Source organism: Penicillium rubens (genome assembly GCF_028828025.1).
Source record: "Penicillium rubens strain IBT 27055 chromosome Unknown utg000002l_segment0_segment0, whole genome shotgun sequence".
Taxonomy (NCBI): Eukaryota; Fungi; Ascomycota; class Eurotiomycetes; order Eurotiales; family Aspergillaceae; genus Penicillium; species Penicillium rubens.
The window spans coordinates 6,772,443-6,787,813 of NW_026890600.1; the positions used below are offsets into that span (position 1 = coordinate 6,772,443).

Consider the following 15,371-nt stretch of genomic DNA (forward strand, 5'->3'; position numbering starts at 1 on the left):
GTTTCTGTGAAGTCGAATGGATCGCGGTCTAAGGGAGAAGCGAGGTCTGCAGGAGTGTAGATATCGCTTCCATAATCGTCAATATATCTTCATGTATTGTGTCTATGTGCTTGCCTACCATTCTGACCCGACTCTGCTACCGCAGTCCTTCGCCTGTGATCCGCGCTATCCAGCGACCCACCAACCGAGCTGGGGCTTGTCGTGGGGCTTATCGAAACCCTTCTCGCTGGCAGTTGAGGACTTCGCGAGGACCACGGAAATGAGTCTTCCACCCTTGGCGACGGCGACGGCGACCGCTCGGGGAAAGGCCCTGAGGGAGTTAACATGATCGCGCAGCGCTGCTAAGGCGTATGAGCACAGTCGTGGTCCAGCATTTGCACTATTTGTCACGAATCGGTATGGAGCTGAAAGCAACAGTATGGGGATGAAATCCGTTTCTAAGTGAGGTAGTTTGTTATCGCGGCAAGGACGCAGGTCAGGCCGACAGTACTTGGTGGGTCGGGCCGCAGGTCGGGGGATGATATATTTTCCGGGTAAAGATGGTCGATTCGCAATCTAATATGATTGGCTGATTTAAACACCAACTTCTTGGCGTTACCACCCCCTTTCACTTTCCAGACATGCGAGTGAACCATTGCTTTAGCTCAGGATGTGTCTATCCACACATCTTAACTTCTGTGCTTTTTTTTTAGAACTTTTTTTTTTGGAATATAGATTACGCTGTGTGGGACGGTTTCGATAGACTTGCTTCCTCGAGTACTGAATCTAATGAAGTTCAATACATCCATGGATACCTGGGTAGATAATATAAGTAACGTAATCCACGGCCAACCGGTTAACACGATCAACCGGTTAGCCCCAAAACACCATACTAAATGCGATATTTCAGGTCACGGTATATCAATAGGGGATTGGTAATATGACCCCCCCCCCCCCCCCCCCATCTTTACTTGACCCCCCCCTGCCTGAAAATGCCTGATTTTTCAGTACCGCCTTCCTAATATGGTAATACACCTGCCTCGACCTCTGCACCTGTCTACCGCGCTCCACACCGCCTTCCAATTTTTACACCGCCTTCGTGTCAAAGTCCCCATACAATTGTAGTGATATAGCAGGTACCTACAATTTATATGTAAACCCCTAACAAAATTAAGTCACTTTTATCATATAGCACTCTATACATAGGATCAAAACAAATTGATACTCTAATTCTGGTTTACATATATTAACCTACCTTCTTCCACCTCATTTTTAACATTCATTTTCGTCTAAATCCCTCTAATTTCATCTATTTTTATCAGTTTTCATCCTCAATATAGCCTCGCTAGGCCTTGAATACATTGAATACCTACTATCCTCGGATTCCGAGCCAGAGATCGTCCCCGAGTCTCTACCCGCAGTGCCAAGCACTAATCCCGAGCCAGGCCTAGTCACCGAGTCTACGCCAAGCTTTACATTCCCGCTCCCCCCGCTAAACCGGTAATATAGTACATATAAGGAAGCGAGGGAAGTAGTAAATACCTTTACGAAGCCCTATAGCTATACGGTTATAAGTATCCGTTCAAAGTTTACAAAGAAAGGGGTAAAGAAGACTATCCCACTCATTTATAACTATAGCCATCCACTTCATAACGATAATCTTAATCTAGATAAGCTATATAAACGCCGGAGGACTACTACACTAAGGCTTAGATATCCATTCAAGATAACTCTTCGTCTATATCTTAAGACAGGCCTTTAGCATCTAACAATCGAGAACCCGACCTATAACCATAAACCCTCACTAGCATTAACCTATCCGATCTAGCGAGCTCTTGATCTTACCTATAAGAAGAGCGAGCTAGCGCATACGCTTTCCCAAGGCTATACAACCAAGCAGATCTTAACTAAGCTATATAAGACCAATCCTAATACTATCCTAGTTCCCTAGGATATTTACAACGCTCGTCGGAAGCTAAACGAGGTCTTTCTTACCGGCCGTACGCCCCTTTAAGCGTTATTAATAGAACTTCCGAAGGATAGTAGCTAGATCTTCAAATATAAGCTAGATAAACAATCCTATACGTCTGCTTTATTTTATATATATAAATCAAGTATTATAATACTTTAGAAGAACCCTTAGGTGATCTCTATAGACTACACGTATAAGACTAACCGGTACGGTCTTCCTTTACTAGATATCGTGGGCTTCGCTACTACTAGATCGACATTCCACCTAGGTTTTGCCTTTATACGAGATAAAAAGGATGATTCATACGAGGTAGGTATAACCTATATAATCCTAATACTATATGATCCTAATACTAATTAATACTTTACTACTAGATTATACTTACCTACCTTACCGAAGCCTACGAATCTCTTAGCCTTCCACCCCCGCGTACAATCCTAACTAATAAAGAGCGAGCGTTAATAACTGCAATTGAGACTGTTTTTCCCGATATAAAAAACATGATTTATATTTAGTATATTAATATAAATATTTTAAAGAAAGCACGCCCTCTTCTCGCTAATCAAGTTACGCAAGCACGTCGAGACTATCGAGAAGCTCTTAGAGAGGACCCCCGTACACGCCTTACTCCCGCTAAAGCCTAAGAAGACCGTAAAAAAGCCGAGAAGAGGTGGAAGAAGATGCTCTATAGGTAGAACCGTGTTATATATACTATCATATTTAAAGAAAAGGATCGACAATAGAACAATTTCAAAGCACGATACACTAATCCCTCTAGCCTCTTTACCCCACTACTAGATTATATATAAAAGGAATAGCTCGATAACTGCCCGGAGAGATTTCTTTATTGCTATACCGCACAATACTGTAAAGATATACAGTTATCAGGTGTAAGGCCTGTCAACCGGGTAAGATACGAATGGCGGGGATAGGAATGAAAGTGTATTGCCTCTATATGACAAGACTAACTCTTGTCCCAAATCAGGGGGGCCCCCGGGGGCCCTAGGATTAAAAGAAAATCCTAGTGCGCTAAGAAGTAGGGCCGATCACCTAGCGAACCCCGCACGCATTGATTACGATATATACTACGCATATCCTATCATTCCCTATTTTATGATTGAAAGGACCTTTATCCTTTACAATTATTCCCCCTCCTCTAACGTAGGTGTCCCTACCTAGGGTTAGACGGAGACTATTAAAGGAGACCGCTCTTCTTTGTCTAGGTAAACCCTCTCTAATATAGGTGTCTCTTCCTATAGTAAGCCCGAGGCCGTTAAAGGGAACGTTTTCTTTATCTAGGCTAGATATAAATCTCCCCTAACGCCCCGAGTCTCTCCTATATCGGTAGTGATCCGGTACTATAGCTATAGCTCCTCTTACTAATATCGCTTATAAAATCATTCGGCCTCGTTACCTCTTCTATTTAGGTTATTTCCGTTATATACTAAGTATATATAAGATAGATATAGATACACTATTTAACCTAGCTTACTATAAGTTTAATAAGAGAATCTCGGTCCTCTATAACTATTATAATAGTAAAAACGCTATTTACGAAATAGTAAGGACCTTATAATTTAGCTATAATACGGTACTAATTTATTATAGTTTCCTATTAGGATATTACGAGATATAAGGGATCTAGTGTATATTTAGATTAGGTAAGCTTTTTCTTTATAGACTTTATAGACTAGCCCGAAGAACTATATCTCAATATCTCGGAGGCTAGTTATAATTTAGCCTCCGCTTTAGATAGTTCTCTTAGGGTATATTATTCCTTTTATAGTCTCTCGGGGTCGAAGAAGGTCTAAGAGGTGAGTTACTGATGGAAGGAAGAAGCTACGCAGTGGAATATGCAACTCAGAGAAATAAATGGATGGACTCTGGAGAGGAGAAAAGAAGAAGAGAGAGAGGGAAGCTATCTACAAACATAAGGAAGTCCTGGAGAGCGGGAGTCACGTGATAAGCACGTGACTACCCCAACACCCCCCTTCAGGACTGACCTAGATACCCCTATTCCTGCTCTCTATACAAAAACCTCTCTTTTTTTTTTTTTTTTTCAAACATACAGTCTTTACTGCCTTTCCTGCGTATCATTACACTCCTTTCTCTATTGGTAAATTCTATGTAGACCACTAAAGGCCTAGTATGTGCACAAATCTGTTATATGCTTCCTTATCGAGAGCTTTTGTGAACCCGTCCGCTATATTGTGTATCGTATCAACACGTAGCAGATTGATCTTCTCTCTGAAGATTGCGTCCTTGACGAAAAACTAGCGTATATCAAGCTATCTTGTGCTGTTTTTATAAGAGCGCTTTCCTATAAGAAGCTAGGTGTTGATGTTATCCGTTAAGATAACGATGGGTTTTGCTATATTCGGTAGGTTCAATGCGGTGGCGATTTTTATCAGCTATTGGGTATCCCTTGCCGGTCTGTTAAGAGCGCACCACTCCGCTACTGTCGAAGATAGTGCTATAATTGTCTGCTTCCTTAAATACCACCTGATTGGTGCACCGCCGAAGAACTAGATAGCCCCCTCTATAGACTTCGTATTAGGCTAGTCTCTATATAAGGCGTCTGTATATGTAAAGAAAGTCGTATCCTAGATTCTTCCGAGCGTTATATAAAGCTCTATTGTCCCTTTTAGGTATCTGTAGACCTATCGGATAGCTTATATATTATTGGTGGTAGGAGCTATAGAGCGGTGTTATAATTTTATGACCGTAAACTTGATATCCGGTCTTATCTCTATAGTGAGCTAGTTTAGTCTCCTAATAAGAGATCTATATAATATATAATCTTTATCGTGTAAACGGGTCTCCGGGTTATTATTGTCAACCTCCTATTTCCGGCTTAGTGATAGCGGGATAGGGGTTAGTGTGTATGACTATATTTCTATAAGACGTAGCGCTTCTAGGGTATAAGCTTTCTAAGATATTGTAATAGTCTTCTTACTATAGTCCCGAGAAATAGCGCTACCGAGAAAGCGTGAAGGCTCTCCTATATCTTTGATTTCGAACTGCTCCTTCGTCTAGTGGTAAATCTGCTACACTTCCGTATCTGTTAGTGCGGTAGTAATAAAATCATCTATATAAACTAGTAAAAACTATACTATTACGCCTTGACCTTTTATATATATATAAGGATCGTCGTCGAGTGCGTAAAAATCAATCTTATTTAATCTAGTATCTAGCTCTTTATTCTATAAAGCTGCTAAATCACGAAGTCCGTATAGAGCCTGTTTTAATTGATAAACCTAGCCTTTGATTCTAATATCCGGTTTATAGTACTCGAAACTAAGGGGTTGAAATATATAGACTATTTCCTGATTATCTCGTGATATATTTAGATATACTATAACTATATCAAATTGCTTCTATTTGTAATTCCGTTACGCAATAATAGTGAAAATGATCTTAATAAGTGTGTTTTAGACGATAGGTGCGTAGAAAATAGAGTCTTCCTTCTTTATCTAGAAGTTCCCGTACACTACCTATCTTACTTTAAAACTATATACCTTATTGTCTTTAGTGACTTTAAGATTATACACCTATTGGCTTAGAAGCGGAGTGATTCCTAGCGGTCTTCGAATAATATCGAAAGTGTCTTTTATATAGAGATTATCAATCTGACTCTCTATAGTAGCTTGCTATCTGTCTATAAATTTAGACTTTAGAGCTTACTTATAGGACTAAGGGATATCGACGTCTTTGATATAAAGCGGCTTACTATTATAAATAAAGGGAGTGCTTTACTTAGTAAGAACCTTCGACACTACTAGCCTTCCTCTCTATATATCCTACTTATCCTATCCCTATCTAGATCCCTCGCTAGCACTATTATTACCCTACGGAACGTCCGGTCTCACGCGTATTATCTTCGTCTTCGGTTTCGGTAGAGGATTCGGTCTCGGGGGACGTAGGGGGTTCTCGGGGAAGCTATAGCGCTCCGGTGAGCGTCTCGTGCGGCTTAAACGGCGGGGAATAAACTACGGAATTGTCTCGTCGCTACTAATTGTGATAACGGACGGCTAACGATCCTATTAAATCATGCTCTAATCGGTCTCGATTGTAGAAATATTATAAGAAATCTCTTCTTATAGCTATAAAATCTCCTCTTCTTATTATTAAAAAGGCTCCTAAGAAATCTCTTCCTATTATTGATAAAAAGTGGACTAAGAAGGCTCTTCCTCTCTATAAGAGAGAGCTTTATAAGAAATCTCTTGCTAAGTGTGTAGAACTAGTTTTAGAGTCTCCTACTACGGTATATCCTCTCTAAATGCACCTAGTAAATATAGTGTTAGTGATTTAACAACTACTACTAGCGGTGTGAGATCTCGCTAAATTAGTGTCTCTTCCTCTCGGTAAGAAAATACCTATCTCTCTTCCTACTAAGAGACTACCTATCTCTCTTCTTATAGAGAAACTGCCTATTTAATTGGTTTATATATAAAGGTCTTATAAGTATCCTCACTATCGTTACGCTCGATCGACTAGTGAATAGGGGATTCCGGGATCACTTCTAGTACTAGAGGCTTTGTAGCTTACTTTCTAGGCTAAGGTAGTGGTAGAGGAAGAACTAACACTTCTACACTAAGCTAATCTATATGCTTTCTGATTAATTCCCGAGCTTAGGGTTAGAGCGTAGGACGTTATATAGCCTATAGTGTATTGTGCGGTGTAGCCTACTATTTAGACCGCTATTTAGCCTATTATATCGGCTGTCTCTTTACTAGCTTTTAGAAGATAGGCTATCGAATTGGAGATATATCCTCGACTTCCTAGATCCTAGTTGACACTTTAGGTGTTAGTGGTATAGTCTATACTCTTCCTAGTGTGTTCGGTCCCACTAAGGGTTGCTTTTACTGAATTATTAGCTTTATTAGACCTTGAATAGTAGGTTCTGGCTTCCTATTAGTAATAATAACCTACGGAACTAGCCTTAGTTGAATCCTAGGTCTTTTAAATAGCTGTTTTCCCTTTTTAATCTAGGTTATTACTAGTCCTCCTTATTCGTAAAGTGCTCCGGTGTCGTTATTATCCGAATTAGGGTCTTTTAGTGCTAGCTTTTTAGCCGGTGCTAGACCCCCCTTCTTATTGTTATCTGGACCTTTCTTATCTAGTTTGTCTAGGAAAGTGATATCCTAGGAGCGTATAATTTCCTTTATAATAGGATTCTATACCTTAAAGATATGGCCGTTTTCTCCTTTATAACTAATTAGATATCCCTAGAATACTCGTGCTCCTAACTTCTCTGACTAAATATAAGTCTCTCTTAGAATGTAGATAAAAACAATTACTCCCTATAGACGAAGGTACTTTAGATTGACCTTCGTTTCTCCTATACCGAGATCTTGCTACTAGGTAATGATTAGGGTTTTGCCTATTTTAGGGTTTACTAGGCGGTTATAAATATAAATAGCGGTATTTACACGAAAAGGCTAGAGAGAGTCTAGAAGCTTAGTATCTATATTTATCGTCCTCTATATTTGGTTGATATAGCCTCCTATACGCTCCGCTACACTATTAGGCTTAGGTGTGTACGCGGGTGTGAGTTTAAAAATCATTCCCTCACTCTCCCCCTATATCTAGAACTTGTGGAATTCGCTTCCTCCGTTAATACGCTAGATAGCTAGGTATCTACCGCGGAGAAGCTTCTATCGCTTGTAAAATTTGATTATATATTCCGCAATCTTATCTTTAGTGCGAAAATAGGGGCCCTCGGTATATCGGGTATAGTTATCTATAATAGGAACCTAATATTTCTCTCTACCGGGTCCGGGGGGATTTATAGTCTAGGTATTAGTATAAAATTTCATACTAGGCTTTTTAATATATCGTTATTTGTCTCTCGAGATCCGCTTCTTCGCTTTCCTAAGCTAATATACTTCACAATCAAAGTCGTAAAGCTTAACCTAGTTATCCTTATTAAGAAGAATAGTATCCGCTAAAGAAGCTTTGATATGCGGTTTACCGATATATCCTAGACGTCTATATATTTCGTACGTAGAGACTACCTTACTAACTCTGTTAAGGTCTTTATCTTTATCGTTAGACTTAGAGCTAGAATTAGGCTCGTAAAAATGCGTCTTTTAGACCTTAGTTGAAATCTCTATTTTTATATTCTCTTTCTTTATATCTTCGGCTTCGCTCTTTACACTATAAAAAAGCGGGCCGTTAATCTATAGAAGTCCGCTAACCTTCTTCACTAGGCCGACTTCCTCCCGGTTTATACGTATAAGCTTTAACGTGATCGGGTTATGATAAATCCTATAATCTACTTCTAAAGTATTTATAGAAAGTAGTCTATCTTTAGTTAATAGGTTATAGTAGGTAGAGACAAGGATTGTTCTCACTTTCCTAGTCGAAGTCTTGATCTAGACTAGGGCCTTACTATATACTATTACGAATTGAATATTACTATTAGTATTAGTATAGCTATATAGCGTTTCTCTAGCTTTATATTTAGTATATTTGTAAAAATCTTTATAGTGACTAGTAATGGTTTTAGAAGTACCACTATCTAGTATCTATATCTTATCTACGGAGCGTGCGGAGTTTACCCGAGCTACACTAGCCTTACCTTCGTTCTTCTTATTGTTTGCTAACCGCTTTGCAATACTATAACACTAGACATTCTTTACCGGTTTCCACCTTTCGAAAATGAGGTCTTCTATAAGGTGGTAGTATATCTTTGCTAGATAACCTTCGATGCTATAGTGGGGACATTCGTAGCTATTGACGTACTACGGTTATTAGTTTCTTTATTGCTCTACCCACTAGTCGATAGTCTTGCCTTTTACTAGACCGTTTTTAAAGAATAACTCTCCCTCTATCTTTATATCTATCTTAGTGTCCGATAAAGTATTATATCCGCCGCCGCGGCCGCGTCCGCTACGACCGCGTCCTTGTCCACCGCGCGGGTTCTCTATCTTCCGCGCTATATTTGCTATAGTGGAGGCGCTTAATAAAGTAGGTATATCACGAGCTTCTACAATTAGCTTTTTGTATAAGCTATTAAAGTCGTCCTTTATAACGCTCTCTAGAATAGTATCCTTTATTGTCTAGTAGGTGAACTTTACCGAATCTAGTTCTCCTTCGAGATTATAAAGTATAATAAACATTGCACCGAAAGGGTGCGGCTCTACCTTATATAGGCCTAGTTAGTTATACTACGTCTAATACGCCGTAATATAGGTATTAGCGCTAGAGAAATCTGATCTCCGGATCTTATAAAACTTAATGACTTCACGTCTGATATTATCTATGATTTCTGCACTACGAACGAGAGTCTCCACTTCGCGTATTATAATATCTATATAACGTAGAAAGGCTTCCACTCCTCCTTTAAGAATAGTGATAATCTCTTGATCTAGTAGACTCTCAATCTATCTATAGGCGATTTTTGACTAGTATTCCTAAATGTTGTACTCGGGATCTGTCTCCTACGGTCGGGGTAGTTTGTAATTGGCCACTTTGTCGATACGGACTATACTAAGTCCGTTCTCGATCTGGCGTTTCTATCTAGCAAGATTGCTACTATCTAATAACAACTTGATACCTTTGTTCAATTTGATTTCCTTCTCCTCCGGGAGGTTTATGCCCTAGGTCCGAATCGCTCGTTTCGCTACAGAGGAAGGAGGTTGGGTTTAGGTGCGAGGTGCGGGGAGAGAGCGTGATAAGCCCTTACCGGCGTTATTATCCTCGGAATTAGTTATATTAACTAGCTAAGAAAAATGTAGAGTCTTCTCGATGGAAAGATCTCCGGTTCGAAGTAGAGAGACGCGTCTTCGCTGACTCTCGCTAAGAAATGTAGAGTTTTCACGATAGAAAAATCTCTGTTTGTGAATGTAGAGCTCTCTTGATAAGAAATCTCTGATAAAGAAATGCGGCCTATGATGATATCGATGACCTTCACTACCTTGATGATGATAGATTCGATAATCCGATTTGGTGGGGTGCGGGACGGGCCGAAGCGCGACCCACAATGAAAATTTGAAAATTCTGATTCGCTCAGTTAAACTTGATGAAAATTGATGATTTTGATGATGCTCGGAGTCCTCGAGCAAAGGGCTTTATAACCTGATGGAAGGAAGAAGCTACGCAGTGGAATATGCAACTCAGAGAAATAAATGGATGGACTCTGGAGAGGAGAAAAGAAGAAGAGAGAGAGGGAAGCTATCTACAAACATGAGGAAGTCCTGGAGAGCGGGAGTCACGTGATAAGCACGTGACCACCCCAACAGTTACTACCCCGTTTCGTTTATAATTCGTTACTAATCTTTTATAAGGCTAGGCGTATAAGGTATATACGTATTATTACCGAATATCGGGCGGATACTATCTATATAGATTTATAAGCGCTAATAGCGGCTAGGGGACGATATCGTCTTATCGGCCTTTATCCTAAAGACCCTAGGTATATAAGTTAGAGAGCGGCGAAACGGCGGTTTACTAATATAGTTACTAACCGTATTAACTTCTAGATAGGTTAAGATATACCTATTCTAATAGAGGATTACCCGATAGAGCTTAACTTAACTATTATATAGTAGTTTCTATAGTAGGAAGGTACCGATTTAGTAGTATCTCTAAGTTTTTTACCCGTTTAATAGAAATAGTAGAAGCGAGTCTACTTTAATTATATCCTCGATTATAGCTTCCTTTTTAGGATAATTTATCCTATTATATAGGTAACTAGACTTATTTATCCTCCGCTCTTTATCTTTCTTTCTCTTCCTTTCTATTATCTTATTACTTCTATATCTATTTCGTAACGGTATTATTTCGGTTATATTTTGTATTAAGATTATTATAATACCTTTAGTCCCTAATTCTCTTTATAAGTTATATAACCCTATTCTTTAGGTCCGAACCTAGTGCCTTACTTATTTACGCGTCTCTATTTATAATTAGCGCGAAAGAGATCCTATAGCTCTCTAGCCTTTCTTAGTGAAATACTTCGCTACTATATATAATAGCAAAAATTATTAATATTATAATAGTCTCTATAAGCCCTATAAAACGGTATATTATTATATACGTTACTATCCTATTTTATAACCGTTTTAGACTAACGTTACCTAGGTCCCCGAGGGGATCGAAAGAAACTAAGTGGAGTTACTTATATATTTATCTTAGATCGAACAATTTTAGTTAAATACCGAGGGAGGTTTTAGCTCTAGCGAGGAAGGCGCGTCTAAGTTCCTCTTTTCTTAGGACCTTATCGATAGCGTTATAGTAAGTGTGCGATATTTAGTCGCGTCCTTTAATAGCTTTACTAAAGCGTATCGCTATATATATTCGCTTACCGGTACTAAGCTATCCTAGGTAAGTTTCGCTTATAATTTAGGGTCGTTTTATTATTACTAATTTATATAGTTAACTAAAGATATATATACTAGGTAGGTGTTTTCTCGCTTTTCCTTAGTAGTCTCTAGCGACCTTTCTATAGATTTTGCTTCTAACTAGGCTAAGCTTACTATAGAGGGTTCCTATTACCCCTATCTACGCGTCGCGGAGGAGTCGGCTAGGTCTTAGTACACTAGCGTCGTTACCTTCCGCTAAGATATATAAGACCTAGTCGGCTCCTCTAAGCTAGGGCCCGCGGTTAGTCCTTTCCTTAAGTTACACTTAGAGAGTTTCCCCCTCGATCTATAGGTATAGCGGTAGTTTATCGGTATCGTTTCGGAGAGGTCTTAGACCTAGATTTCTTTTATTTTACTTAGTGAATTTCTTTTATATCTCTCCGTTAGCTATAGGGTAAGATAGGGTCGATTTAAGATTATATATATATCGTTTCGCTACTAATATAGTATATAATCGGCTACTTCTAATCAATTTTACTTTCTCTAGGACCTTTTATATCTCGCGATAACTTTTAGTATATTCACTATTACACTCTTAGGTACCTATTAATTGTATTCTAAGGGCTAGCTATACTATTTTACTAGATAGTGTAGTTTATCTTCGAACCGCTAGTTATCCTTTATCTCCTCGACTTCCTATTTATCGTTATCTACTAGCTCTAGTAAAGGTAATTGCTTAGATTTACCTTTATATTAATACTATAATTATAGTAAAGATATAGGAAATACGTTATAAATCGCTATATACTAGCTAGGGAGTAGTAGGCGATACGCTTACTTTCCGATATATTTAAAGATCCTAAAAGGTCCTATCTATCTTAGTAATAGCTTCTTTATTATACCTTCTTTTAATTATAGGTTTTTTATCGAGAGGGCTATAAGGTCGTTCTTTTTAAATATTATCTTTTAATAGCGTTTATTATAATAATTCGCCTATATCTTAGTGGCTTTTCGCTATACTTCCTATAGCTTTTCGTAGAGCTCTTAAAGCTTCTTAATTCGCGATACTACTACCGGTACCTCCCTCTCTACGCTACTATCCTTAGCGCGTATTTAGAAATTAGGATTATAGCCTAATAAGGCCTAGAAGGGTAAAATTCTAATTATTATATTAACTCTATTATTATATATAAATTCCGCTATATATAGGAGTATAGGCTATATTTTCTATTACTCGTTAATAAAACACCGAAGATAGTATTCGAGTGTCTAATTTATCCTCTCTATTTAACTATCGGTCTAGGGGTAAAACGCTATCGAGTACCTTAATTTTATCTAGGATATATAATATAGTTTTAACTAAAATCTACTTATAAAAACGGATCCCTAGTTAGATATAATACTATTTAGTAGGCTAAACCTTAGTTCGATATTATAATAGAAAAGCTCGGCTAATTCCGAAATATCTATCGTTATCGAAACTAGGAAGAAGAGGCACTATTTCGAGAAATAGTCTATAATCACTAGAATAGTATCTACTATCCTTCCTTTCTAGATCGATTAAGGTAACCCTATAATAAAGTCTATTAATAATTCGGTAAAGGGCTAGGATAGAATCGGTAGAGATTCGAGCTTACCGAAAGGACGATACTTTAGCGTTTAGGCGGTTTAATATATTATATAGGATTTAATATATCTCTATATATCCGCCTATAGATTTACCTAGTAGTATTCTCTCTTTAGGAGTTCTTCGGTTCTTACTCTACTAAAGTAGCCTATAGTAGGGTTATTATAATATAATTATATTAATTTTATATAGATACCTTCCTTTCCTAGTATATATAGACGTCCTCGGTACTATAGTAATCCTAAAGCGTCGACTAACTAGCCTTTACTACTAGGTTTCGAGATCGATATATTACCTTTTCGGCGGTTTATCTCTAGGTTATCCGATTAGAGTTTTCCTACTTATTCGAGAATATCTATAATATCTATACTAATAGACTAGATTACTACTATTATAGTATCTATAATATCGAATAGAATATTTAATTCGTTATATAATTCTCGCTATTTAGACTAGTTATCTATTTCTATACTTACGTAATTTACTATTATCTTAGTAGTTATACTAGACCTAGGATCTCCCTATATAGTCTCTTAACTAAGTCTAAACTAGAATTCTAAGTTATATTTATCTAAATTATACTTATAATCTATATTTAGATCCTTAGCTTCTAAAATCCTTTAGATAGTTAGAGCCGTTTTCTCCTTAGTCTCTCTTAGGTCTAGGGGTTAATCGTCTATAATTCGGTTTTAAATCGGGATTGTTAATTCCTCTCCTATAATTACTCGCTCGGAGTTAGGAATCCTAGAAAGCCTATCTATAGGGTTTGTCTTTCTAGGTCTATACTTTATAATAAAGTTAAAAGGTGTAAGAAATATATACTAATACGCCTATCGGCTATTAAGCTTTTACTACGTTATAAATATACGTAGATTAGTATAATCTAATAGCACCTTAATAGGATACTTACTACTATCTAGATAGTGTCTCTAATATTAGAAGGAATAAACGATAGCGAATAGCTCCTAATCCGGTATTATATAGTTAAATTCGGGCCCTAAGAACTTTTAGGACTAGAAAGCGATAGGATACTAACGCCCTTCTTTATTGATAGAAGGAAGAAGCTACGCAGGTGGAATATGCAACTCAGAGAAATAGATAAATGGACTCTGGAGAGGAGAAAAGAAGAAGAGAGAGGGGGAAGCTATCTGCATATATATGAGGAAAGTCCTGGGAGCGGGGAGTCACGTGATAAGCACGTGACCACCCTAACACCCCCCTTTAGGACTGACCTAGATACCCCTATTCCTGCTCTCTATACAAAAACCTCTCTTTTTTTTTTTTTTTTTAACATATAGTCTTTACTACCTTTCCTACGTATTATTACACTCCTTTCTCTATTAGTAAATTGTATGTAGATCACTAAAGACCTAGCATATACACGAATCTGTTATATGCTTCCTTATCGAGAGCTTTTGTGAACCCGTCCGCTATATTATGTATCGTGTCAACACGTAGCAGATTGATCTTCTCTCTAAAGATTGCGTCCTTAATAAAGAACTAGCGTATGTTAAGCCATCTTATACTATTTTTATAAGAGCGCTTTCCTATAAGAAGCTAGGTGTTAATATTATCCGTTAAGATAACGATAGGTTTTGTTACATTCGGTAGGTTTAATACGGTGGCGATTTTTATTAGCTATTAGGTATCCCTTACCGGTCTATTAAGAGCGCACCACTCTACTACTATCGATAATAGTGCTATAATTGTCTGCTTCCTTAAATACCACCTGATTAGTGTACCGCCGAAGAACTAGATAGCCCCCTCTATAGACTTCGTATTAGGCTAGTCTCTATATAAGGCGTCTATATATATAAAGAAAGTTATATCCTAGATTCTCCCGAGCGTTATATAAAGCTCTATTGTCCCTTTTAGGTATCTATAGACCTATCGGATAGTTTATATATTATTAGTGGTAGGTGCTATAGAGCGGTGTTATAATTTTATAACCGTAAACTTAATATCCGGTCTTATCTCTATAGTGAGCTAGTTTAGTCTCCTAATAAGAGATCTGTATAATATATAATCTTTATCGTGTAAACGGGTCTCCGGGTTATTATTGTTAACCTCCTATTTCCGGCTTAGTGATAGCGGGATAGGGGTTAGTGTGTATAACTATATTTCTATAAGACGTAACGCTTCTAGGGTGTAAGCTTTCTAAGATATTATAATAGTCTTCTTACTATAGTCCTAAGAAATAGCGCTACCGAGAAAGCGTAAAGGCTCTCCTATATCTTTGATTTCGAACTACTCCTTTGTCTAGTGGTAAATCTGCTACACTTCCGTATCTATTAGTGCGGTAGTAATAAAATCATCTATATAAACTAGTAAAAACTATACTATTACGCCTTAACCTTTTATATATATATAAGGATCGTCGTCGAGTGCGTAAAAATTAATCTTATTCAATCTAGTATCTAGCTCTTTGTTCTATAAAGCTACTAAATCACGAAGTCCGTATAGAGCCTATTTCAATTGATAAACC

The 15,371-nt window shown here is 37.8% G+C and overlaps 1 protein-coding gene across 1 annotated transcript; it reads right to left on the minus strand.

Moving 5' to 3' along the window:
* Positions 1 to 165: 165 nt before the first annotated feature.
* On the minus strand, positions 166 to 635 carry N7525_005062 (uncharacterized protein; the record flags this gene model as incomplete). Its single annotated transcript, XM_061213267.1, has 2 exons — positions 166 to 555; positions 582 to 635. 2 exons carry the CDS (start codon positions 633 to 635, stop codon positions 166 to 168), a joined length of 444 nt encoding a protein of 147 aa, XP_061070288.1.
* Between the last annotated feature and the right edge of the window lie 14,736 nt (positions 636 to 15,371).